Genomic DNA, 22,938 nt, shown 5'->3' with positions numbered 1-22,938 from the left:
ATGGTGCATGTAGTTACCCATTGCAGCTGAGTCTAGACTCCTGGCATCGTGTTACCTTGCAGATTACTTGCTCAGTGATACGGCCTATACCCTTGATTGGCTTTTAGACAGCATGGCATCTTTTCATGTTACTCCGCATAGAGCTTGGTTCCCTTCTTATAGGGAGGTTGACGGATATATTTCTTCGGCCCTTGTGCAAGATTGTCATGTTATTGATACAGGGAATATAGACTTGGCTTTGCCAAATGGGTCTTCTGTTATGCTCCATGATGTCGTGCACATACCTACGCTCAGTAAGAGCCTCAGTCAGTTGCATGGTGCAAGATATTATGTCTCTCTTGGGGATACTTCATGGAAAATCTATCATGGTTGCTTGGTATTGGCCAGAGGTGCTAGATAAGGCAGTGATTATGTAGTGCATGTCTCTCATATGGGAGATTCTATGGTTGCAGTTACGCAGATACCACATGCATTGTTATGGCATTGTCGCCTAGGCCATGTACGCCACACTGAGATGGATGCTTTATGTGATATGGGTTTATTGCCTGCTCTTCCCCAGGCTACTTGTCCTGATTGTACTCATGGTCCGTGCAGAGCCTCTTTGGCTTATGGTGATCGTGTGAGGCATGCTCCTCCAGATCTAGTCCATGTTGTAGTATATGGATCTATGCCTTTCCAGTCACTTGGTGGAGCGTTGTATTTTGTGACCTTCATGGATCATACTACCCACCGTGTTTAGGCTTACCCTTTGGTATGGATTGAGGATGATGTTACTATGCTTAATAGGTTTATGGATTCTGCTGGTAGCAGGCCTAGATGCTTGTAGATGGATTATGAGAGTCATGCTATCTCTCCCAGCTTGCGGATCTCTTGTCAGCAATATGGCATTGATTTCTTATTCCCATGATATTATGGGATTGCTCATGGCATGTGCCTGACTTTACATGCAAAGGTTACTTCTATGCTTACCACTGCTAGGTTGTCTTATGGCTTTTGGGTTGAGGCACTTATGACGATAGTCTATTTGGTTAACAGGATGCCGTGCTTGACCTTGGATCATATTACACCCCATGAGGCATGGAGTGGCATGTAGCCCTCCTATGATTACTTGAGGATATTTGGCTGCCAGGCCACTATCAATATGCCACATGAGTCTATGTCACACAGATGTCTTCTCCTTGGTTATGGAGATGGTGACTTTATGTCTTAGAGGTTTTGGGATTTGGATACCCAACAGGTTCTAGCAACCGTCATGCTGTCTTTTATGAGATGCAGACACCTCTCAGGCCTCTTGATGCGTGTTTAGTGCGCTTTATGGCTGATTCTACAACCGTATGTCAATCTTCCGCTTCGCTAAGGCCACATACTGTCTTGAGACCGCATCTGACTTGTGTCCGAGATGCTACCCCTCTTTCAATGATTGACTCTGGAGAGTTTGGATGCTCTCTATTGTCTTGTATGCACCACGCTGATGCTATGTGCTACTCTGATAATGATGATGTACAGCCTTGCACTCATGAGTTGTATTGGATTTCTCCGTTGTATGGAGCTGCGGGATCACTTGCCTCCTGGATGTCTTGGACTCGGAGATTCCTGACACTTATTGCACAGCTCACTTTCCGATTGGGCGTTGGGTGAGATGTCATGATTCCTCACCTTGTCTCTTTTCTTTTGTTTTGTTTTTTCACTCCCTAGCCCATTGGCCTTCTAGTGGGAGATTGTTGGGGTAAAAGGCCCTTGGTCCTTCCCGTGTACAGTGACCACCCATATTCTTTATTCATATATATATGAAAGTGCAATAAGGATGTCATAACATTGTTGAGAGCACCTACATTGTGTGTGCTCTTCTCTCTCGCATCTCTTGCATCCCTTTTAGAAAGATGCATGAAACGACAAGCTCTCCATCTTCTCCTATCTTCTTCTTCTTCTTCTTCTTATTCTTCTTCTTCTCTCTTGTCTTGCGTAGCTATGGAGCATGGAGCTTGAAGGTGGAGAATTGAGGTTGCTTGAGCTCACACTTTGGATCATGGAGCTACTAGAAGGTTCGAGAGAGAAGGATACTCAATCGGCATGGAAGTAAGCTCATTACACTTGTAGGGTAGAGGGTGCACATGGCTATGTGAGAGGTAGGTATTAGAATTTGACTCAAAATGCTTGAGCAATAAGCAGTCTGTGGATCTTGGCAGTCGAGCAAAAGCTCCCACATCCAATCCCCATCAACTTTCTAAGGAAGGCAAAATGCTTCACTAAGAGACTTTTAGTGAGCAGATCGATAGGATTGGTCAGTTGGGATCTTGACAAGCTCAAGGGACTTGTTTTCAAAACAATGACTCTTGCATAGAGTGGTAATGCACCTCAATTGCTTCATCTTCGTATAGAAGATGAAATTCTTGACCAACTCAATAGCACTCATAGAATCTAAATCTAGTGTAGGGACCACATAAGTAATGTTAAGGTCTGCCGTACCAGATGACCTAAAAAAAGAGCCTCCTTGCAAGCCTCATTAGTTGTAACATGCTCTTCCTCGATAGATAGGGCCGTCCATTTTTGCACCATAGACATCCAAGAAACAACATCTCTAGCAAGGGTGAAGAATAGCTAGAGGTAGACTTTCTATTGTCTACATGTCCTGCATAGTCAGTGTATCCCCATGACTCGTGTATCCTAGCCACTATAACAAATACACATAGTTGTTGTGGGCTTCTGGTACCTCATGATACCCTTGATGGCATTCTAATGCCATCGGCCACGTATAGCCATATAGCATGCCACAACTCCCACTATAAATACTATGTCAAGACGAGTGGTTAACATGGGATACATCAAACTGCCTATTGTGGATGCATATGGGATCTTGGCCATCTTAGCCTTTTTCTCATCATACTGTGGAGAATCAACCTGACTAACCTTTAGGTGAGGAGGTAAAGAAGGAAAGACAATAGAATTAACATCCTCTAGATGAAACTGCTCAAGGACCTTCTAGGTGTTATACTTCTTTTGTGACAAGTAGAGGAGCCCCTTAGAGTGATTGTGTGTGATGTGCATCCCAAGAATATGTGAGGCTTGCTGTCCCATATCCTTCATCTCGAAGCTCTTCTTGGCATTAAAAATTCAATCTATAAGTTGGGGTCTTAGCTTGCTATTCTAATTCTTATTGAGCACTTGAGAAAGCTTGATTAATCTAGGGGAAGGCCTAGATCAAGGTTGAAATATCTAGAAGTAATTCAAGGATGGATAGGACTAATGCTACCTCAATTTGGCTCCCATGAAAACTATGAATGAAGCTCTCTTATTAGGTTGAAGTGAAGGTCGATGAAGCTCCTCGAATACCCACTCTAATATAGTGGTTAAAAAGTGAGAGGGCTAAACAAGGATGAGAGTAGAAGTGAAAGCAAGAAGTAAGAGCTATGAAGGTTGGAGCAAGAAAGGGTGACCTACCTTTCCTTATTTTATTGTCATAATAAGAATAAATAATAAAGCAATAGTAATGGTAGGTAGTCACCACTACAATGTAAATGTGTGCTAACAGTAAGTATAAGATGAATATAGCCAACTAGGCATAGGTGACCTTTAACCGCCAATAGAGAGGTGAGAGAGGGATGAGAGAGAGAGAGGGATAGGTAAGAAAGAGAGAGAGAGAGAGAGAGAGAGAGAGAGTACGAAAGCAAATATCTCTCTCTCTCTCTCCAAATCTCTCTTTGTCTCTTACTCTCTTTTTTTCTCTTATTCTCTCTATGTCTTACTCTTACTCTCTCACTTTCTCTCCCTCTTACTTTTCTCCCTTTCTTTTGCTCACTTTATCTCTATTATACACACACTCTCTCTCTCTCTCTCTCTCCATTTATAAATTACCTTGATATAATTTAATACACTTTCTTCTTATAATAAAAGTAATAATTTATCTCACACTTACACATAATCTCTCTCTCTCTCTCTCTCTCTCTCTCTCTCTCTCTCTCTCTCTCTCTCTCTCTCTCTCTCTCTCTCTCTCTCTCTCTCTCTCTCTCTCTCTCTCTATGTGTGTGTGTGTGTGTGCGCGCGCGCGCGTGCGTGTGTGTGTGTGTGATTTTGCATTTTTAACCCCAGTATCGCATCACTTTTGCGACATCAATAGCAATACCACAAAAAGCATAGTGTCATGACCATTAATACAAATGGGTTTCCTTCTTGTAGTGTCCAACATTTTTTGTGGTATGTCACAAGTGTCAATCTCTTTTGTTATAATCCATTTGTGATTAACTTGACAAAGTAAACTATAGTCAAATATCAATGATACTCACTAAATAAGTATGATAATTAATTTTAAGGAAGAATGGATGCCTTGTAATTGACCTCCATCAATGTATAACTTCTCAAATGCCCTTCATTTAATAACCATCAATGAAAAATGACAAGACTTCGTGCAGATAGAGCCATGGAAGGATATGAATACCCTTTTTTGGTGTTAATAAAAGGTTAGAGTGTTCATCATTTGGTTGAATTCATATTTGTACCCATGTCTTTGACCTAACTATTAAGTCAATATGTCACTTTATTTCAAGTAAAAGTTGTGATGATGGGATCTCTAATTTTCTTGTTTCCTTACACCTCTTTGGTAATCAATTGCTTCTTTTAAAAACAACACTATAGGTTCTCTCTTTAAGTTCTAGCATTCTCAAAACAAGTACAAGGGTAGAATTACCCAATTAGTAGAGGTAAGCAAGCATTATGAACCCCACAACCTTCACCACTATTGTGTCAAGTCATGCCGAGCACTTTAGCACTGTGGTTTGTAGCAACCCATGTGCAAGTGCCATGTACGTGACTTGCCCATAAAGAGGTTATAACAAGTGTATGATTCCTAGAGGTGGAAAAAGATGATAGTAGCTTTTGCCAAAAGCATGATAGAAGCATAGAAAGCTACACCTTGTTGGAGGTAGTGAAAACAAGTACATGAAACTAGTGAAAATGATCAGCTTAAGCCTTAAAACATGCTAGGGAGCTTGTCTTTTGTGTTGGGACTTGCGTGAAATACTAGCTAAGCAAGCATCCAAATATTCTCAAACTAATGATTGCCTTGCCAAATCTAAAGTGGAGGCGCGGAATTCTTGTTGTAGTGTATCGAATAATCGACCACACATGCACCACCAGAATTAGCTAGCTGGGACGGCATGGTCGCTTAAAGTCGAGTAGTTTGATTCAATGTCTTTGTAAGTGAGATGAAATAGATTGATTCATCATTGGCCAGAATTACGACACCCAAGAACAACGTGGCAACACGGTGGATAGCCAGGACCTCCGTCCTTCAAAGTGAGAAATGACATAAAGTTACATGGGGAATAAAGTGCAGCAGCTAAGAGAACACTCTAAAGGTTGAGATATGAGCTTTCATATCAGGAAGAAGCGATCAGCACCAACGCATCAGCCAGTTTATATATAGTAGACAGAGAGATCAGAACATGTGGTAAAATCCAGCCAATTAATGTAGGGACAAGATAAGAGAGAACGTGCATGTGGTAAACTCTCTGAGAGCTTGGGCATTAGGGCTCCGCTTATTAAGGTCTAATCATTAGCAGCAGGTGTCAAACCCTGTGGTAATACTGTTGTGTGTGCGGTTTGATAGGGAGGCAAAAAGTTGTTTGGAAGAGTGACGTGGACCAAGGTCGGCGACTTTCCTCCTTTATGTTGCAGGAGCCGTTTTTTCTGGAGAGAGAGAGAAAGAGAATCAGAGCAGTGCTGATTCTGGTCCCAGAGCCGTGCTTGCCTCACGCGTGTATCAGGTATGATCTTTGTTATCTGTACTCACTAGATTCCTCCCGTGTCTACAAATATAACTGGCCCTATATTACTAGTCTCCATCCACTGGAAGCTGCTGGGGGTTATACTCCGATTTACTCTCGCTTATCGCGCGCACACACACACACAGTTAGGCATCTCTATTTAGTATCGATCGCATCAGCTGCTGCAGTTTGAGCTTTGCAAGTTTGCAGAACTCAGGTCCTTTTTCATGAATTGAGCTTCCGTAATGTACGCGACCATTAATTAGCTGCTTCAATTAGCGGTTTATCAGCTGCTGCTGATCCTGATTCCTAGGTATACATAACCGAGCTAATTGATCCATCCAGTTACTGCTGATCCGTTTATGTTTATCACGAGCTGCTCCTATAATTGATCAGTTTCCATGCAGCTGTAGTTGATTTGAACTGCTAATCAGTTTAAATCAATTGATTGAGCTTGATCGAATATTCAGCTGATTGTCAAGCCCTGTTTAATCAGACTACGTGCTAATCAGTGTAAATCCATTGATTGAACTAGCTGCCCCATAAGTGGTGATCCCCTCACCATTAAGATAATCGGAAAATGGGGGGTGGTGCACGGCAGAACACGAAAAGCCTTGGTCAGTTCATGTTGCACTTGCTCAAAGGAAGGTGGATGGTGGTGGTGGTCTCCTTCTACATCCTGTCCTTTGCAGGTGGCACCTACATCTTCGGCATCTACTCGGGTGCTATCAAGCAGGCCCTGCAGTATGACCAGGAGACCATCGACACTCTCAGCTTCTTCAAGGACCTGGGCGCCAACACGGGAATCGTGTCGGGCCTCCTAAACGAGGTCGCGCCGGCGTGGGCGGTCCTCGCGGTGGGCGCGGGGATGAACCTCTTCGGATACCTAATGGTCTGGATGGCGGTCGTGCACAAGATCGGGCGGCCGCCCCTCTGGCACATGTACCTCTACATGTGCGTGGGGGCCAACTCCCAGACCTTTGCCAACACCGGAGTTGTCGTCACCTGCGTGAAAAACTTCCCCCACAGCAGAGGCGTGGTGTTGGGCCTCCTCAAGGGCTTTGTTGGCTTGAGTGGGGCTATCTTCACACAAGTCTACCATGCCCTCTATGGGCAAGACACCGAGGGTGTCATCCTCCTCGTGGCCTGCTTGCCCTCCCTTGTCTCTCTTCTCTTCATGTTCTTTGTCAGGCCCATGAAGCCGCCAGCCACAGATAACAGTAAGCGGGATGATGGCAAGCACTTCTACTCCTTTCTCTACCTGTCTTTGCTGCTGGCAGCCTTTCTGATGCTTATCATCATCGTGGAGAACCGTGTGCAGTTGTCCCCTTTTTCCTACAAAGCCCTGGGAGCTCTCACTTTGCTATTGGTAGCATCTAGCATTGGGATTGCTGCAAGGGCAGAGGTAGACGTGCTCAAATTAGCCCCGGAGAATCAGCTGGAGCAGAAGTCTGGCAAATTAGTGCACTACGAAATGACAGATATCGGATCTACAGTTGCCAACAAGCCGCCAGCTAAATTGTTATCGGCCGGTCATGCAGGCTTTATATCAGAATCGAATATCGGTGATCAGTATAAGCTTGCACCAGCTAAATCAGCGCCTGCCAACTTCTCAGTACAAAGTGTCGATCGATCAAGTGTCAAGGAATATAGATCAGGCTCTGCAGCCATGCAGAGAGCTGATTCAGGATGTCAGCCAAAAGGTAATTTAGACAAGGAGCTGCAGGATTCAGCTGGAGTATATGCTGTGGACACGACAAGAAGGCAGCACCTTGTCAGTGATCAACCGCCACAGGCTGTACTTTTTAATAATGCTGCGGGCGTGAAGGAGAAGACGTCAGTCACTAAACCTGCCGCATCTGAAGCTGAGTATGTGATTACAAAGGATGAGACCGCAGCTGCCAGACGTAGTATAAACAGGACCTATTATCGTGGGATGATGGGCAAGGTGAGGCTGTACTTCCAGCGATGGCCGGAGAGAGGGGACGACTTCACCATCCTGCAGGCACTGCTGAGCCTGGACATGTGGATCCTGTTCCTGGCCACCACGTGCGGTGTGGGGGCCACGCTCACGGCCATCGACAACATGGGCCAGATCGGCACAGCCCTTGGTTACTCCAACGTCAGCATCAGCACGTGCGTGTCCCTCATCAGCATCTGGAACTTCCTGGGCCGAGTGGCTGCTGGCTTCTTGTCTGAGGTGCTGCTCCAGAAATACAGGTGAGAGCTAAATTCTAGCAATTAGTGTTCTGTTATATACGCATATACCACTCGTACTACTTGATATGCTTCTATTACGTTAAATACTTACATATAACTGTGGGCATATTTTTTCTCAGATTCGATCGTTGTCTTTTAATAAAAATAAACATAGTCGGGAGATTCTTTATGCACTGCACGCCCTTATTGATACACTGATACGATGTAAAGCATGTAGGGTTATAATAATGGGTAATTAATACTTATATAAGTTCCTTCTACATATTTATGACATATTTAATAACCAGCAAATTTGTTAATCCGATATTCTGAAGTGGCATGAAAAGCAGGATAATAGTTAGTTATCTCATACTACTTTTGTAGCAATACATACTTCATTCTTTGTTATCTGGTGGTCAGTAGATATAAATACTTTTAGCAAGAGTGTGAACTTGCATGAAAAGTAAGACTGCTACAAGAATCATGCAAGTTCTGCTTTCAATCCGATATTCTGAAGTGGCATGAAAAGCAGGATAATAGTTAGTTATCTCATACTACTTTTGTAGCAATACATACTTCATTCTTTGTTATCTGATGGTCAGTAGGTATAAATACTTTTAGCAAGAGTGTGAACTTGCATAAAAAGTAAGACAGCTACAAGAATCATGCAAGTTCTGCTTTTCTCTAAAAGCTACTAACTCGTCAACGGGGTGATGGCGTAGTGATAAGGTGTGTGGGTTGCGTGTATGGGTACGTGAGTTCAGACCCTACGACCATCTACCCACGGCATATCTATTCGCCTTTTAAAAAAAGCTACTAACTCTATTCATAAGCTTTGTTTTATTTCTTTCCCCCAGCTAAGGAGCTGACCGTCTATACTATTAGCTAATATGATCATAACTAGGCAACCAAATGGAATTTCATTAGCTTTGCTTTATTTCTTTCCCCCCTAATTAGAAGCTGACCGTTTATACTATTAGCTTGTATGGCTGATTATAATTAGGCAGCCAAATGGAATTTGATTATAATTATGTGGACCTGGCTGGCTGCTGCAGGTTCCCGAGGACGATGGTGCTGAGCATAGTGATGGGCATGGCATGCGGGGGGCACCTCCTGATCGCGTATCCGATAAAGGGCTCGCTGTACGCGGCGTCGGTGGTGGTGGGGCTGTGCTTCGGGGCGCAATGGCCGGTGCTGTTCGCGGTGATCTCGGAGCTCTTCGGCCTCAAGTACTACGCCACATTACACAATCTAGGCGCCGTCGCCAGCCCTCTGGGCTCCTACCTCCTGAACGTCAGGGTGGCCGGCTACCTCTACGACCGGGAGGCCCTCAGGCAGCAGGCCCATTACAACACCCTTAGTAATCTTCACCACACTAGTGGGACTGCAAACTTATCTCACGAGGGCCTGTCGAGGGGAGCGAATGCCCTCTCCTGCGTCGGGACCCGCTGCTTCCAGACCACTTTTCTCATCATGACCGCCGTCAGCTTGCTCGGGACCTTCGTCTCCGCCATCCTTGCCTTCCGCACTCGACACTTCTACTGCCAAGACATCTATGCCAAGTTTCGTGATCCGAGTAAACCTGATCCAGCTCATGCCCAAGATGCAGCTCCTCCTAACTCGTCCATATAAGTCCAATTCTCATGTTAATGCTAGCTTCCCAACAGCCCAGGATGAGGAAACCTAATCTTGAGGTAGAGGACCACAAACAACAATGGAATCATGTCTTCAGGACCGCATACATGAACAATGAAATGAGTTTTGCGGACAAAATGTACATGAATGTCCAGAAATTGCAAGAAGACCCGCATTTCTGTGGGAAAGGACGCAAACAACCATGGCATCCGTTCCTTTCCGATCCCTATATGCAACACTTTGTAGCTAGAAATTGCAAACAAATTTAGTTTCGGTATCAACGTCTATAAGGTATCTCCTCTATCCTCAAATGCTAAGAGGTGGAAACAAACATATAACTTTGACCCCTTACTAAAGAATATACATGCAATGAAAACTGTATTCGTAGCCGCTCTAGCCAGCTATCAAGTCTCAAGAGAGCCAACAAAGCATCCTCATTTTAGGCCATTAAAATTCACATGCACATTGCTATCAACATGGCTCCTAAGAGCCATGCAATAGCATCCATTCAATATCGACACACCCATAGATAATGCTAATATCATAAAGGTGATCAGTACCATATAACATTTCTTAAGGGTTGGTCTAACAAAAACCTGTTTGAAAGCCCTTCCCAAGTTTTGGAGGAAAACATCCTAGGAGGAGCTAGAGGGAAAGACAATGAAAACGTTAGGGTTTAGATATTCAACCTAAAGAGAAAAGGAGGAGGAAGCAAAGCTCCACCTTCCTTGCATAAAAGGTAAGTCGCATGTAGCAAGTGGAACCCATTGAAACAACTTGTTAAAGATTTATATGAATTTGTTGATGATGATTACATATAATGTTAGGGGTGGGGGACGTAAGAGAAAATCAATTAAATCCTAGTGCTCCCTCCCTCACTTTGCTAGTGAATCCATATGCATGTAGGAATTGAGGAGGATAGGTATAGAATTGGATTATGACTGGCTTCAAGAACTAATTTCCAAAGATCATCGCAAGGTTGCATATTCATGTGAGTATGTAGGGGAGGAGTGGCTCTAGTAACTCTCATTTCCACCATATGAAAATCAAAGGAACTCACAAAGATCATCAATGGAGATGAGTGGTAGCAGCTTAGATAACTTGTGAATATTTAGAATCCACAACAATTTCTCCTTATGCATGGTGGTTGGCCAAATTGAGACCCCAACTATCATAGTCTCTATTTTCCACCATATCAAAATCAAAGGGACTCAGATCATGCATCGAGATGAGTGGCACCAACTTGGGTAGCTTGTGAATATTTAGAATTCACAATACACTACAACAAAAAGGCTCCATAGACGCGCTTGTAGACACAATATTTGAATTGTGTTTAAAAATGTCGAGCGCGTTTATTACCGCATCTACTAGCGCGTCTACAATTTCGCGTCTAGAAGCGCGCTTATAGTGAAAACTACACACGCATATACATGCGCATATAGATGCGATTTCACCTACAAATTAGACGCAAATATAGATGCGGAAAATAGTGTATGAAAAAAAAAACTCAAAGGAGATGTGGTTGTTTAATGCGAGCGCGTCTACAGGCACGTCTACTCTGTGGATCAGACGCGCTCTTACACGTGCCAGGTCCACAAAACTCAAAAAAACCTAGGAGGTTTTATGGATCTTCAACACTTGCACGTCTATGAGAGCGTCTACTCTGTATATCAGACGCGCTTGTAGACGCGAATTAGCAGTGAAGCACAAAATAAAACTAGGAAAAGCAAGCAACAACTAACATATCCAAACACTACAACAAAAAGGCTCCATAGACGCACTTGTAGACGCAATATTTGAATTGTGAAAAAAAATGTCGAGCGCGTTTATTAACGCGTCTATTTCTACGTCTACAAAATCGCGTCTACAAGCGCGCTTATGATCAGAGTTACACGCACACTTAGACGCGCGTATAAACGCGCTACGTAAATATATAATCATATTTATAAAAAAGTGGATATATTCATATTGTGCGTCTATACACGTGTGTATCTACGCGTCTAAAACCGCGTTTACTCTGAAATTTTTTGACGAGAATAGACGCGCATTTATCCTGCAATTTAGACGCGCTGATAGACACGCAAAACAGAGGTATGAAAAAAAAACCAGAGAGCATGTGGCTTTGCACATGCTCTCTGGTTTTTTTTCCCCCATCAACATCAAATTGTATGCTTAGGGAAAATAGAGAAAGATTATTTCGAAGATTGAATACTGAAAACAAAACAATGTATGTAGCACACGAAATTTCATATATATAGATGAAACGTTTTTACATTATGAGTTCTAGTGCTTGTGACGTCATGGTCACAAGCACTAGCTGAAAGTAATACATATCAAAAATGAAAATTACAAGCCAACGGGAGGCATGCATGCATGGGGCTCCTCTATATCTCCTCAGAAGAGGCATCATCATCGCTACCACCACCGCTGCCTATGCCGCTGTTGTTGCCGCCACCACTACTGCTAGTCTCCCCTTCGCTATCCTCAACTGCATCAGGGTTCACCTACACAAAGGATTAAGGTATATAAATACCATTACAAATAATAAATTAGAGTTATCTATACTTTTCATATAAAAAATAAAACATACCTCTTCTAGTGGTGGAATCCTCATGGCGCGATTATATTGCTCCTCCATGATGAGTCCCTCCTTGTAGAAATGCTGCCAAGTGGACGCCCGGTTATGACCTCGATGGTAGCCTACCTCTCTAGGAGTAGGCATCCTACCAATGATATGATACTACAAAACAATTTGAACATACAACTTATTAAAACACACTACATAATGAAGTGAAACAAATTACAAAATTTAATTTAAAAAAAGAAATCAAATAATACTTACAAACTCAGCCTCCCATGACTCCCTACCACCCGATCCATAATGCGACGATCCCATGGTTGCCATCTGGATACGTCGCGCCTCTGCATGCTGGCGACTTGTCATTTTCTCCGCTGCTCTCTTCTTGGCCTCTTTCCACTCCTTGCGGTGGCAATTGGGTGGTTGGCCATATCCAGGGCGCCCCTGCTCTTGTCTGCGCAATGACTCCTTGGGGCGCATCATAAGGTGAGACCTCTTGTTATGAAGCGCATCTCTCACCTTTGACCATCCCCAATCATCTAAGAATTGTGATTTCTCGGGATTAGGGTACCTTTTATGTACTACCCGCAGCACCTCTTGCCACAAACCATCTTTTTGGTGCTTGAAAGGAATCATGCAATCTTTGTATATGGCATGCACGACACTCCTCAAGTAGGCTATCACTTCCCTCCCTGCAAAGTCATGCAAGATACCACCAACATCAGTGATAGAGTAGTACATTTGTGGAGGCTCACCTCTCTCATTTTCCGGTGAGGGTGATCGAGAGCCACCACCTAGGCAACCCCCACAAAGCCCTCGACCTCCTCATCCTCCTGCATCACTCTCCCTCCTCCCTCGACGTGCACTACCCTCTACCTCACTTGATACACGTGCTTCTGCAGATGTACGTGCTTCGGCCGATCCATGTATCTCAGCTGATCCCTGTGTAGGCAAAGATGTAATAGGTGTCCCAGACATCACACTGAAAACCTCATCTGCAGTGGGAGGGCGACCAATATAATTGGTCGTCTCCCCCTTGAATTGCTCATTGTTGAATGGGGTGCTAGAGGATCCACGATTCTACATCTACACAAGAAAAATCATATTACCCTGTGTAGATAAAACATATTACATATAGTGTCTATACCTGCATCTCTGTGGGCGTCTATACTTGTGTCTCTGTGGGCGTCTGCCAGCGTGTGTATCATCGCGTGTACACTGTAGAGCACACACGCCAGCACACGCGCTCTAAGGCGTGCCCTCAAAGAAACATTTTTCGCGTCTATATCTGCGTCTACACTGAGATGTAGATGCGCTCGGTCGGCTAATTTTAGGCCGACGACCGCCATTGATGATTTACAAAATGCAATACATAATGGAATCACAAATCCTAAATACACAGACAGAGCAGAGAGAGGAAGAGAGAAACAAAGAGAGAGAGAGAGAAAGAGAGAGAGAGAGAGACTCACCTTGGGTGTTTGGTGTGGCGGGTGGTGGTGCTTCTTCCTTCTCCTTCTTCCTCTCCTTGGTAAGTTACCCTCCCTTGATGCTTGCTTGCTTGCTTGCTGCTTCTTCTTGTTCTCCTCTCTCTTGTTCTCTCTTTCTTCCTCTCCTTGGCTTTCCTTTTTCCCTTCTGTGTGTTTGAAATGAAAGAAGAAGTGAGTCATGAGGAGGTGAGGCATGAAGAGACCGCATGTCGGCTAAACTCAAGCTTCAGAACCGCAAAAAACGCAGGAAAGGAAAGGCGTAGTTTGAAAAGAAATGATTTAAGTATGATTTGAATTTTGACGTGTGCGTCTATTTTTACGTGTATATGCGTGTCTATTGTTCAGGTAGACGCGAGTATAGACACGAATATAGACGCGAAATGAGAGAGGGAGAGGGAGAGGGAGAGGGGGAGAGAAGAAAATATAATAGGGAAATGAGAGAGAGAGAGAGAGAGAGAGAGAGAGAGAGAGAGAGAGAGGAGGGAGAAGAAATGAGAGAAGGAGAGGAAGAGAGCCAAAGGAAATGAGAGAGGAAGAGAAGAGAGAAAAAAAGAGAGAATGAGAGGAGAGAGAAAAAGAGATAAGATATTAAACATAATAGGCAAATAGAGCAAGAGAGGGTATGGCCCCTGCATGACATCCACATCTGTGCACGACATCAACCGCGACTGGCCCCTGCAGCATGAGGCCTCCTCTGTGCCCTATTGCAAAACACATACAAGATTGCCATCAAGACGATTGTTGCATGCACGCAATCGCTTCCTTGCGAAAGTACTTTCATGAGTGGTTTCAAGTTATATCTAGCAGAACAAGCTCCTTACAAAGGTCAATCCAAATCGAAGGCCCTTCCTCAAGGCCTTTCAATTGAGTCTCTCACCGTCGACTACCTCAAGAAAGTATCACAATTTATCTTGCATTACCTGAGGGACAGGTATGGTGGGCAATTGATGATGAAGGATATTCAATGGTGTCTTTCCGCGCCAGCAATATGGGCAGAAGCTGCCAAGCAAAAGATGAGGAAATGTGCTCAGGAAGCTAGTATGGTCAAGGGAGTGTCAAACAGAACATGCTCAGAGGATGCTAGCCCTCATCTATTAAGAGTAGTTCTAGAGCCAGAGACTGCATCTTTGCATTGTCTCCAAAATGCTAGATTCCTATCCATCAGAGAAGGAGAAAAGTTTGTTGTGGTTGATGTGGGCGGAGCCACTATTGATTTGCTGGTGGGTGAGGATTTGCAAAAATCTGAGGCTGATGCTGCAGCGTTAGATGCGACCTTATTGTGGCTTCAAAACTAATGAATGATCTGCATTTTAATAATTATCCTTGGACCTAATGCCAGTCCGGTTGTCCAGATTTCTTTAGTATATTTAGGGTAAAGGAGCCAATAAAGTGATACTTAATATTAATAAGGCAATAGCTCACTTGTGAAATGGTCTTGGTCCAAGTTGCTTATATTGTTAGCCCATGCCAGTACCCAAAAGTGTCACCTGCTTGATAGCTGTCTTTTTACAGACTCCTCTACCCTGTAGTGTTCTGACTTTGCATTGTAAGCCTTGTGTATTCCAACCTCCCTCCTTGTGTATTCCAACCTCCCATGCCAATGAGAGAGGGAGAAGAGAGAGAAAAATGAATGAGAGAGAGGAGAAAGAAAAAGGAATGAGAGAGGGCAAGGAAGGGAGAGGAATGAGAAAGAGAGGAGAGAGAGGGAAGGAGAGGAATGAGAGGGAGAGGAGAGAGAAAAGGAAATGAGAGAGGGAGAGGAGAGAGAAAAAGGAATGAGAGAGAGAGAGAGGAGAGAGGAGAGCGAAAAAGGAATGAGAGAGGGCAAGGGAGGGAGAGGAATGAGAGAGAGAGGAGAGAGAAAAAGAGAGAGGGAGGGAGAGAAATGAGAGGGAGAGGAGAGTGAAAAGGAAATGAGAGAGAGATGAGAGAGAAAAAGAGAGAGCGATGAGATAATTTGCTTATTGATTCAATGTGTATTCCTAATTCTATGGTTTTTATCATGCACACATGTGCATACGCAAGAATCAATAGTCAATTTTAAAGCTAAATTGAATTTTCCATAATAAAAATGAAGTATCTTTTATCATCTTCAAGTACGTAGAGAAATTACGAGATACATATTGCAATGCTTGCTACTAATTATAAGGTTTCTGTCGCTTGCCGCTAATTACTTATATCAGGCTTGTCAACTGGAGGAACTGCCATTCATTAGAGAGCAATGAAAAAGTAATTATTAACTCTATTTTTTTAATTCAATGATTCAATGTGTATTCTTAATTCTATGGTTTTTATCATGCGCACATGTGCATGCTCAAGAATCAATTTCAAGTGGTTAAATAATTATTAACTTTGGTTTTTTAATTATGTGAATTGCTAATTTTAGGTGGTTAAATAATTGTGTGTCTGCTGGCGTGTCTATATTAACGTCTATTTGCACGGATATCTAGACGCAAAATTCGTGTCTATTTACACGCACTTATAGACGCTGTGATAGACGCGCCCGACTTTGCGCGTCTATGCCTTGTTTCTGTTGTAGAGAACGCTAAGAAGGAACCAAAATACAACTCAGAGTAAATAGAGAGAGAGAGAGAGAGAGAGAGAGAGAGAAGAGAAGAAGGACTCACCTTGAATATTTGTTGTGATGGGCAGCGGCACAACTACAAACTCCTTCTTCTCCTCCATCTCCTTGCTCTTTGGTTGTTCTCCTCATCGCAACAAACATACCAAAAGCTAAGAAGGTAGCAAGATACAACTCAAAGCAAAGATAGAGAGAGAAAGAGGAAGGGAGGGAGGGAGGGAGGGAGGGAGCGAGCGAGAGAGAGAGAGAGAGAGAGAGAGAGAGAGAGAGAGAGAGAGAGAGAGAGTGTGTGTGTGTGTGTGTGTGAGTGAGTGAGTGAGTGAGTGAGAGAGACAAGAAGAAGGACTCACCTGGAATCGGTGTTGTGATGGGCGGCGATAGGGCTACAAACTCCTCCTCCCTCTCCTTTCTCTTTGCCCTTGCTTCCTCCTCTCTTTACCCTTTCTTCTTTGCCTCTTCCTTTCTCCTCTCTTTGTGTCGTGCGCCTGTCAAAAAAACCCAAAAGAAACGCAAGACGAGACTACTTTGAAAAGAATGATACAGTAGTAATATTTTTCAAAATTTTTTAACATTTTAGTGCGCGTCTGTGCGTGTGTCTATAAGCGTGTGTATATAGAGCACGAATTGCTTATAGATGCGCTTATATACGCACAGTTAAACGTACTTATAGATGTGCATATACATGCGCACATAGATGAGATTTCACCTACAAATTAGACGCAAATATAGACGCGCAATTGCGTCTATATTTTAAAAAAAAAATTAACATTTTAGTACACGTCTGTGCGCGCGTCTATAACTACTGCTTGTTGTAGTGACGCGTTTGAAAATGCGTCTATATTCGCATCTATTTGCGCGGATATATAGACGTAAAATTCGCGTCTATTTACACGCTCTTTTACATGCACATACAGACATGATGATAGACGCGCCCGACTTTGCGCGTCTAACATGCGCGTCTATGCCTCGTTTTTGTTGTAGTGATAGTTTCTCATTATACATGATGGTTGGCCAAATTGAGAACCCAACTATCATAGTCTCTATTTTTCTTAAAGAAAATTTCAAATATATTCTAAAGCATATCAATACATACATGAAAATGGCTCAAGTAGCACTTATAAGGGTACTAGAGAAAAAGTTATTAGGATATTTTCAACACATGCTTCGATCTTAGAGATGCAAGCAATGATATGAACTTCATAGAACACTATCTAAAATCCCCCACCTTTTATCCACAATGCTACAATGAAATTTGGGAGGATACAAAAGCAACCCCAATTTAAGTTCAATGTTTTCTTTTGACTAGAGCTCTAATCCTTTAAGAGGTGAATACAAAGATAATCAAGATGATCCACTAAAGGAGGGAGATGAAGCTACTTGAGAAGCTACCTTCTAGTCAAAGGTCAACTATTGTGCTTCACATGGTGTATGAGATACATGCCAATGCCATTATTCTTAGGTCTTTAGATCATATGAACTTTTGGGTTAGGAAAGAGTATAATGATTTTGTATAGGGTAATTGCATTATAGATGCAATAAATGTCAAACAAAATTATACATGCCCAAAGAAACTAAGTGAAATCCCATCTTCTTCAATATAGATTTTGATACTTAGGCATATGACAATCTTCAATATAAAACAATCTTAATTGCCATTCATTCAATAGTATTTTTAGGATATGTGTGTAAACACCCAATCATTTCATGGATCAACAAGCTTTATGATAATGCTAATTCTCATGCCATAGCTAATGTGGTAAACTTATTGAAACCCTTCTTCTTGGCCCGTTTTGTTTGGTAAGGGTGCTCCTAATTGGCCCCTCTCTTATTTGGGATAGCGACCCAAGGATTGGGGGCAGTCTATGATGGCAACTCAATGGCACTCATAAAGGATGGATTAAGGGGAGCAACTCATCATGGAAATCAATCACAAATTTGCATATATCAAATTTGTAGATGGCACCAACAGACTTGTCAAGGATATGCAAGATTCATTCAAAAAAGAGGTCTTCATGCATATCTTGGGATTTTGATCGTATGATTCAACATTGCACAAATTGAGACATTGAGATGGGTCTTCATGCATATCTTGGGATTTGATCGTATAATTCAGCATTGCACAAATTGAGACATTGAAATGGGTGAAGGAGAATTGTCAACAATATGCTCCAAAGGGTGGAATAGACTCCAAAATACATTGGGAGGGAGAATATGTGTTGTTATTATTTCCTTTATCTTTGTCTACTATATGACTTGGCTAACTAGAAAATAGCTCCTCGCTAACTATAAGAATTTAAGGAACTTCATGGGAAATAACTATGGTCCAAAGTATATTGAAATAATGGGGGTTTGTCAAAGTATCCTAGGATTGTAGTAAAACCAAACACCAAGCGTGTTTGGCATACTGGATATGGGGGAATTGTAGAAATACTAGCAACTATATGGATAATTTGAAGCTTGTTTGTCCCTTTGGAAGATTGGAGTTAACTAATACACATGCCTAAAGAAACTCTCTTTTGTGATTGCATGTAATTAGAGATGGAAGCATCTTATGGATTGGATTTTGAGCTTTGGGTCAAACTATGTAGCCCTATTAGGTTGCCAATTAGCCAATGAATTATTGGGCTACATGGCTTAACCAAAAAGCTATAGCATACCTTATCTCAATCATTCTAGCTTGATAATTTTATCACCCTATCATTAGCATTCCTTGTACAATAAATTTGAAAAATATGACAAAATATATTTATGCTTGCAATAGTATTAAACCTAAGTCATCCAAAGAAGACTAATTGTGACCTTATTTGTAAGTGAGAAGGGGGTAGTACTATTAATAAATAAATAAATGGAAGAAAAGTAGTCATTAAATAAATCTTAAGCTTTTAAAAACTTATGAGGGCTAAAATTTGCACCTATAAGCCGAGGCATATTCTCAATGGCCTCACAACAATTGCAACCAAGATTTTCTCTCTCTCCATCCAACTTTCGATGATCTTGGGAACTTCTAGACTCAGTCTATTGATCAACATGAGCCATGATCTCTCCACTCTCACTTAGAATTCAAAGAAAGGTAATCCATGATCTCTCTACTTTGACGACCTAGAGTAAAAATATAGGATACACTAGTCTATAAACATGAATACATAGGAGTGTTATTGAGTTTAGATCAATCCTAGCACTCCATAGCCCCATAAATTGATTCTAATCAATGTTCTAGCCCAAAAACAACCTCTAAATGGGAAAACATGGTTGAAAGCAAGGATTGTCTAGTCCTATAAAGCCAAGGACAACCTCGATGACTATACACAAGAGTATAAGCCAAGCTAATGTTGCCACATCTAACCCACACCTCAATCCTTTGCTCAATTTCTACCCATACTTTGCCTAAATTGATTGAGTTACTTGCCTATTAGTTGATGGGTGACCTTGGCTAGAGGCAAAAGACAACCCTCCTTGGCATGAGAAAATTGGGAATTTTCATCCATGCTATGGTGGGCGCTTTGATTTTTGCCCAGAAAGTGGATGGGGTCACACGGTTTGATTCGTACAAGCCATTCTTGTGAAGAAAGCAAGTTGAGAGGCCTAGAGGTAAATAAGAGTGAAGTAAAAAATATATATATAATTTCTATTTAAAGGGTAAGTTAGTCAAGTGACGGTTCACATGCAAGGGGAGAGAGGGGGGAATTTAGGATCCCATATGGAGCCTTTGTGTCGTCTACTATTATGCCATGCATCATGTGTATTTATTGTATTACTAGTCTACCATCTTTCACTATTTCAAGCTTGTATTCCATTTCTAATTGATTTTTCTAGATTAGTGACCCTTTCATTTTCTAATGTGATAAAATGACCAAAGGTATATCTAAAAATCAATTGAACATCTTAACGACGAGTGTCTTATTTTTTGGTGACCTCCTATGTGGCAAGCATTCTTAAAATAGGCACCACGAGTATGACAATCTAACTTCTCCATACCTTGTGTGCTCCACATTTTTAAGGATCCATACTTGTCTAAAAAGTATAATCCATGGCAATATATGTTGCAAAAATATGTGCTATTAACATTAGATGTGTAACACCAAATTATACACATAATAAAGTAGAAGTGAAGTCAATATGATACCATGTAATGGGTGATATTCATTTGCTCCCATACAGTGACAACTAATTTTATAAAATCTTCAACTTCTAGATGAAATTTAGATCGAGTTGAAGGATTTGCTTAGGATTTCAACATTATGGAAGCAACCTTATCAAAGAAATTCCAAATTTTTGCTTAAGCATTTATAAGGCTGGGATTTCTTTCCAAGTCCATACTATGTTTGCATTGTCATGAATAGGAATTAAAAAGGAGAGAGAATAGTGCAAAAGAGAGAGAAAAAAGAGAGAGAAGGACTAACAAGGAGAGAAAAATACTAGAATGAGAGACAGAAGGAGAGAAAAGCCATGAAACTTGCAAGTGGAGAGATGAAGAGATTGTTTTGATTATTTTTGAATCATTTAAAAATTATAAGTCTCTTAGCTCTTATGCCTACTCACTGTGACTTGATATTTGGTTTTTCCAAAATATTAAACATTCCTAAATATCTTACATTCCATCCTTGCCTAAAGGTTTTTGCCCTCAAAAACAACATAAAGACTTATGTTAGCAATTGAAATGTTAGATAGGATAGAGTAGTAGTGTTTCCAATCATTACAAAAGGTACAAAAGTGTTTGGGAAAAATCTAAATTTTAGCTAAAAGAGAGACTAAAGGAGAAACCTCAATCATGTATAGCATTCTCATGTCTTTTAAAGAAAATTTTAGCCATAAGACCTTCAAGCGAAGTTGTTGCATCCACTAGATAGCTTACTGTATAAGGAGACCTTGCTAGACAAAAATAGAGATAATGTTCCATAAACACCATATTAGAGATTTTTGGAATTTTCCAAGTCCCACTTTGAATGAATGTCTTACTTTTGTGAATGAAAGAGAGCACTATATTGTTTATGTTTATCTTTAAAGGGCAATTTGTATGTTACAAATATGAGATTACACATCTTGAGAGCTTAAATGATGAATGTAAGCTATGTGGCTGTTACAAGATTTGGATTTCACCTCTATCTTTTCTAGCATACTAACAAAATATGATGTTGTATGGTGGTGGAAACATCAAGGAGGCTTAACTAGTATATACCTAGGAAATTTTCAAGTTTAATGTAAGAATACAAAGGTTTGATGGAGTGGAGAGAGAATTTAGAATACAAGAGCCTTAAACATTGTATGAAAATATGTTATCATGGCCAAAATTTATAATGTTATGGATTTGAAGATATTATAATACGAGATTTTTCTTTTAGATATATCATCATTTAAAGTGACATATATAAGTTTCATGAACTAGAACCTTAAAAGAGTCACCACTAACTAGATGTGGTTTAATAACTTGATCTAATACCATATCGTAATAAGTTTGGATAACCTATGATGTGATGGTTCTTTTTTTGTGTATGTGCATGATATATAAATATCTTTTATTCAAAATTTCTATCTATCTTGACAATATATGGACAAGATGGATATTGGCTTTAGCCAGAATAAACTAGCTTCACACTTTGACTAGCTAAATGAATTTTCATATCATAAAATGAAGATTTATATACCAAGCTAGAAGTGTATGATTTTTCTAAGACTAAAGATTTAACCTTTGACCAATGGTTTGTGTTTCCAAAGAAATATACATAAATTTTATTATCAATTAAGACTTATTTGTTAGCTAAGACATAAAGTACAAAATTGGACTTAAACCACTTTATAAGAAATTTCAACACAATTAACTAATGTTATTGAAAGAATAAAAAACATTAAGTAGATTCTCTCATTGATATTAGTGGCGTTTAAAAACACCAAGGTAACTACAAAAAATACTTTAAATTTTTAACAAGCATATATTTCATAGCCATGCAAAAGCCCTTAATGTAAGGGATATATTTACTATGGAAGTCAAAATTAGTCCATATAGAGTCACTGTCTTGTTGCATCATGTATATTGGAAAAGTACAACTTTTGTAGATAGCTGCACTACCATTTATGAAATGTTTGTGATATCCTAACTCATGAGTAAGTTGCATTGCTTCCATATCTTTCAAAGTAGAGACTAAAGGAGTCTGCTTCAACATGGATAATTGTGAGTTGTTCAATGTAAGTGATAGACGATGTGAGGCATTTGTTGAGTATGCTTGTATAGTAGATGGTTATAAAGTACAAAATAGGATTTAAACCACTTTATAAGAAATTTCAACACAATTAACTAATGTTATTGAAATAATAAAAAACATCAAGTAGATTCTCTCATTGATATTGGTGGTGTTTAGAAACACAAAGGTAAGTACATAAAACACTTTAAATTTCTAACAAGCATATATTTCATAGCCATACAAAATCATTTAATGTAAGGGATATATTTATTATGAAAGTCAAAATTAGTCCATATAGAGTCAGCGCCTTCTTGTTACATCATGTATATTGGAAAAATACAAATTTTGTAGATTTTGTATAAAACATTTAGCTGCACTACCATTTATGAAATGTTTGTAATATCCTAACTCATGAGCAAGTTGCATTGCTTCCATATCTTTCAAAGTAGAGACTAAAGGAGTGTACTTCAACATGGATAATTGTGAGTTGTTCAATGTAAGTGATAGACGATGTGAGGCATTT

At 40.9% G+C, this 22,938-nt stretch overlaps 1 protein-coding gene across 1 annotated transcript; it reads left to right on the top strand.

Moving 5' to 3' along the window:
• The first annotated feature begins 5,674 nt into the window (after positions 1-5,674).
• LOC148020553 (protein NUCLEAR FUSION DEFECTIVE 4-like) lies at positions 5,675-9,975 on the top strand. Its single transcript, XM_087698330.1, has 2 exons — positions 5,675-7,979; positions 9,014-9,975. Exons 1-2 carry the CDS (start codon positions 6,340-6,342, stop codon positions 9,588-9,590), a joined length of 2,217 nt encoding a protein of 738 aa, XP_087554456.1. The 5' UTR covers positions 5,675-6,339; the 3' UTR covers positions 9,591-9,975.
• The last annotated feature ends 12,963 nt before the right edge of the window (positions 9,976-22,938 follow it).

The sequence above is a fragment of the Lygodium microphyllum genome, chromosome 18, assembly GCF_053477565.2.
Source record: "Lygodium microphyllum isolate KBCC chromosome 18, Lygodium_microphyllum_v1.1.10, whole genome shotgun sequence".
Taxonomy (NCBI): Eukaryota; Viridiplantae; Streptophyta; class Polypodiopsida; order Schizaeales; family Lygodiaceae; genus Lygodium; species Lygodium microphyllum.
The sequence above is the reverse complement of the archived record's forward strand: the minus strand, read 5'-3'. Positions and strand labels throughout refer to the sequence as shown.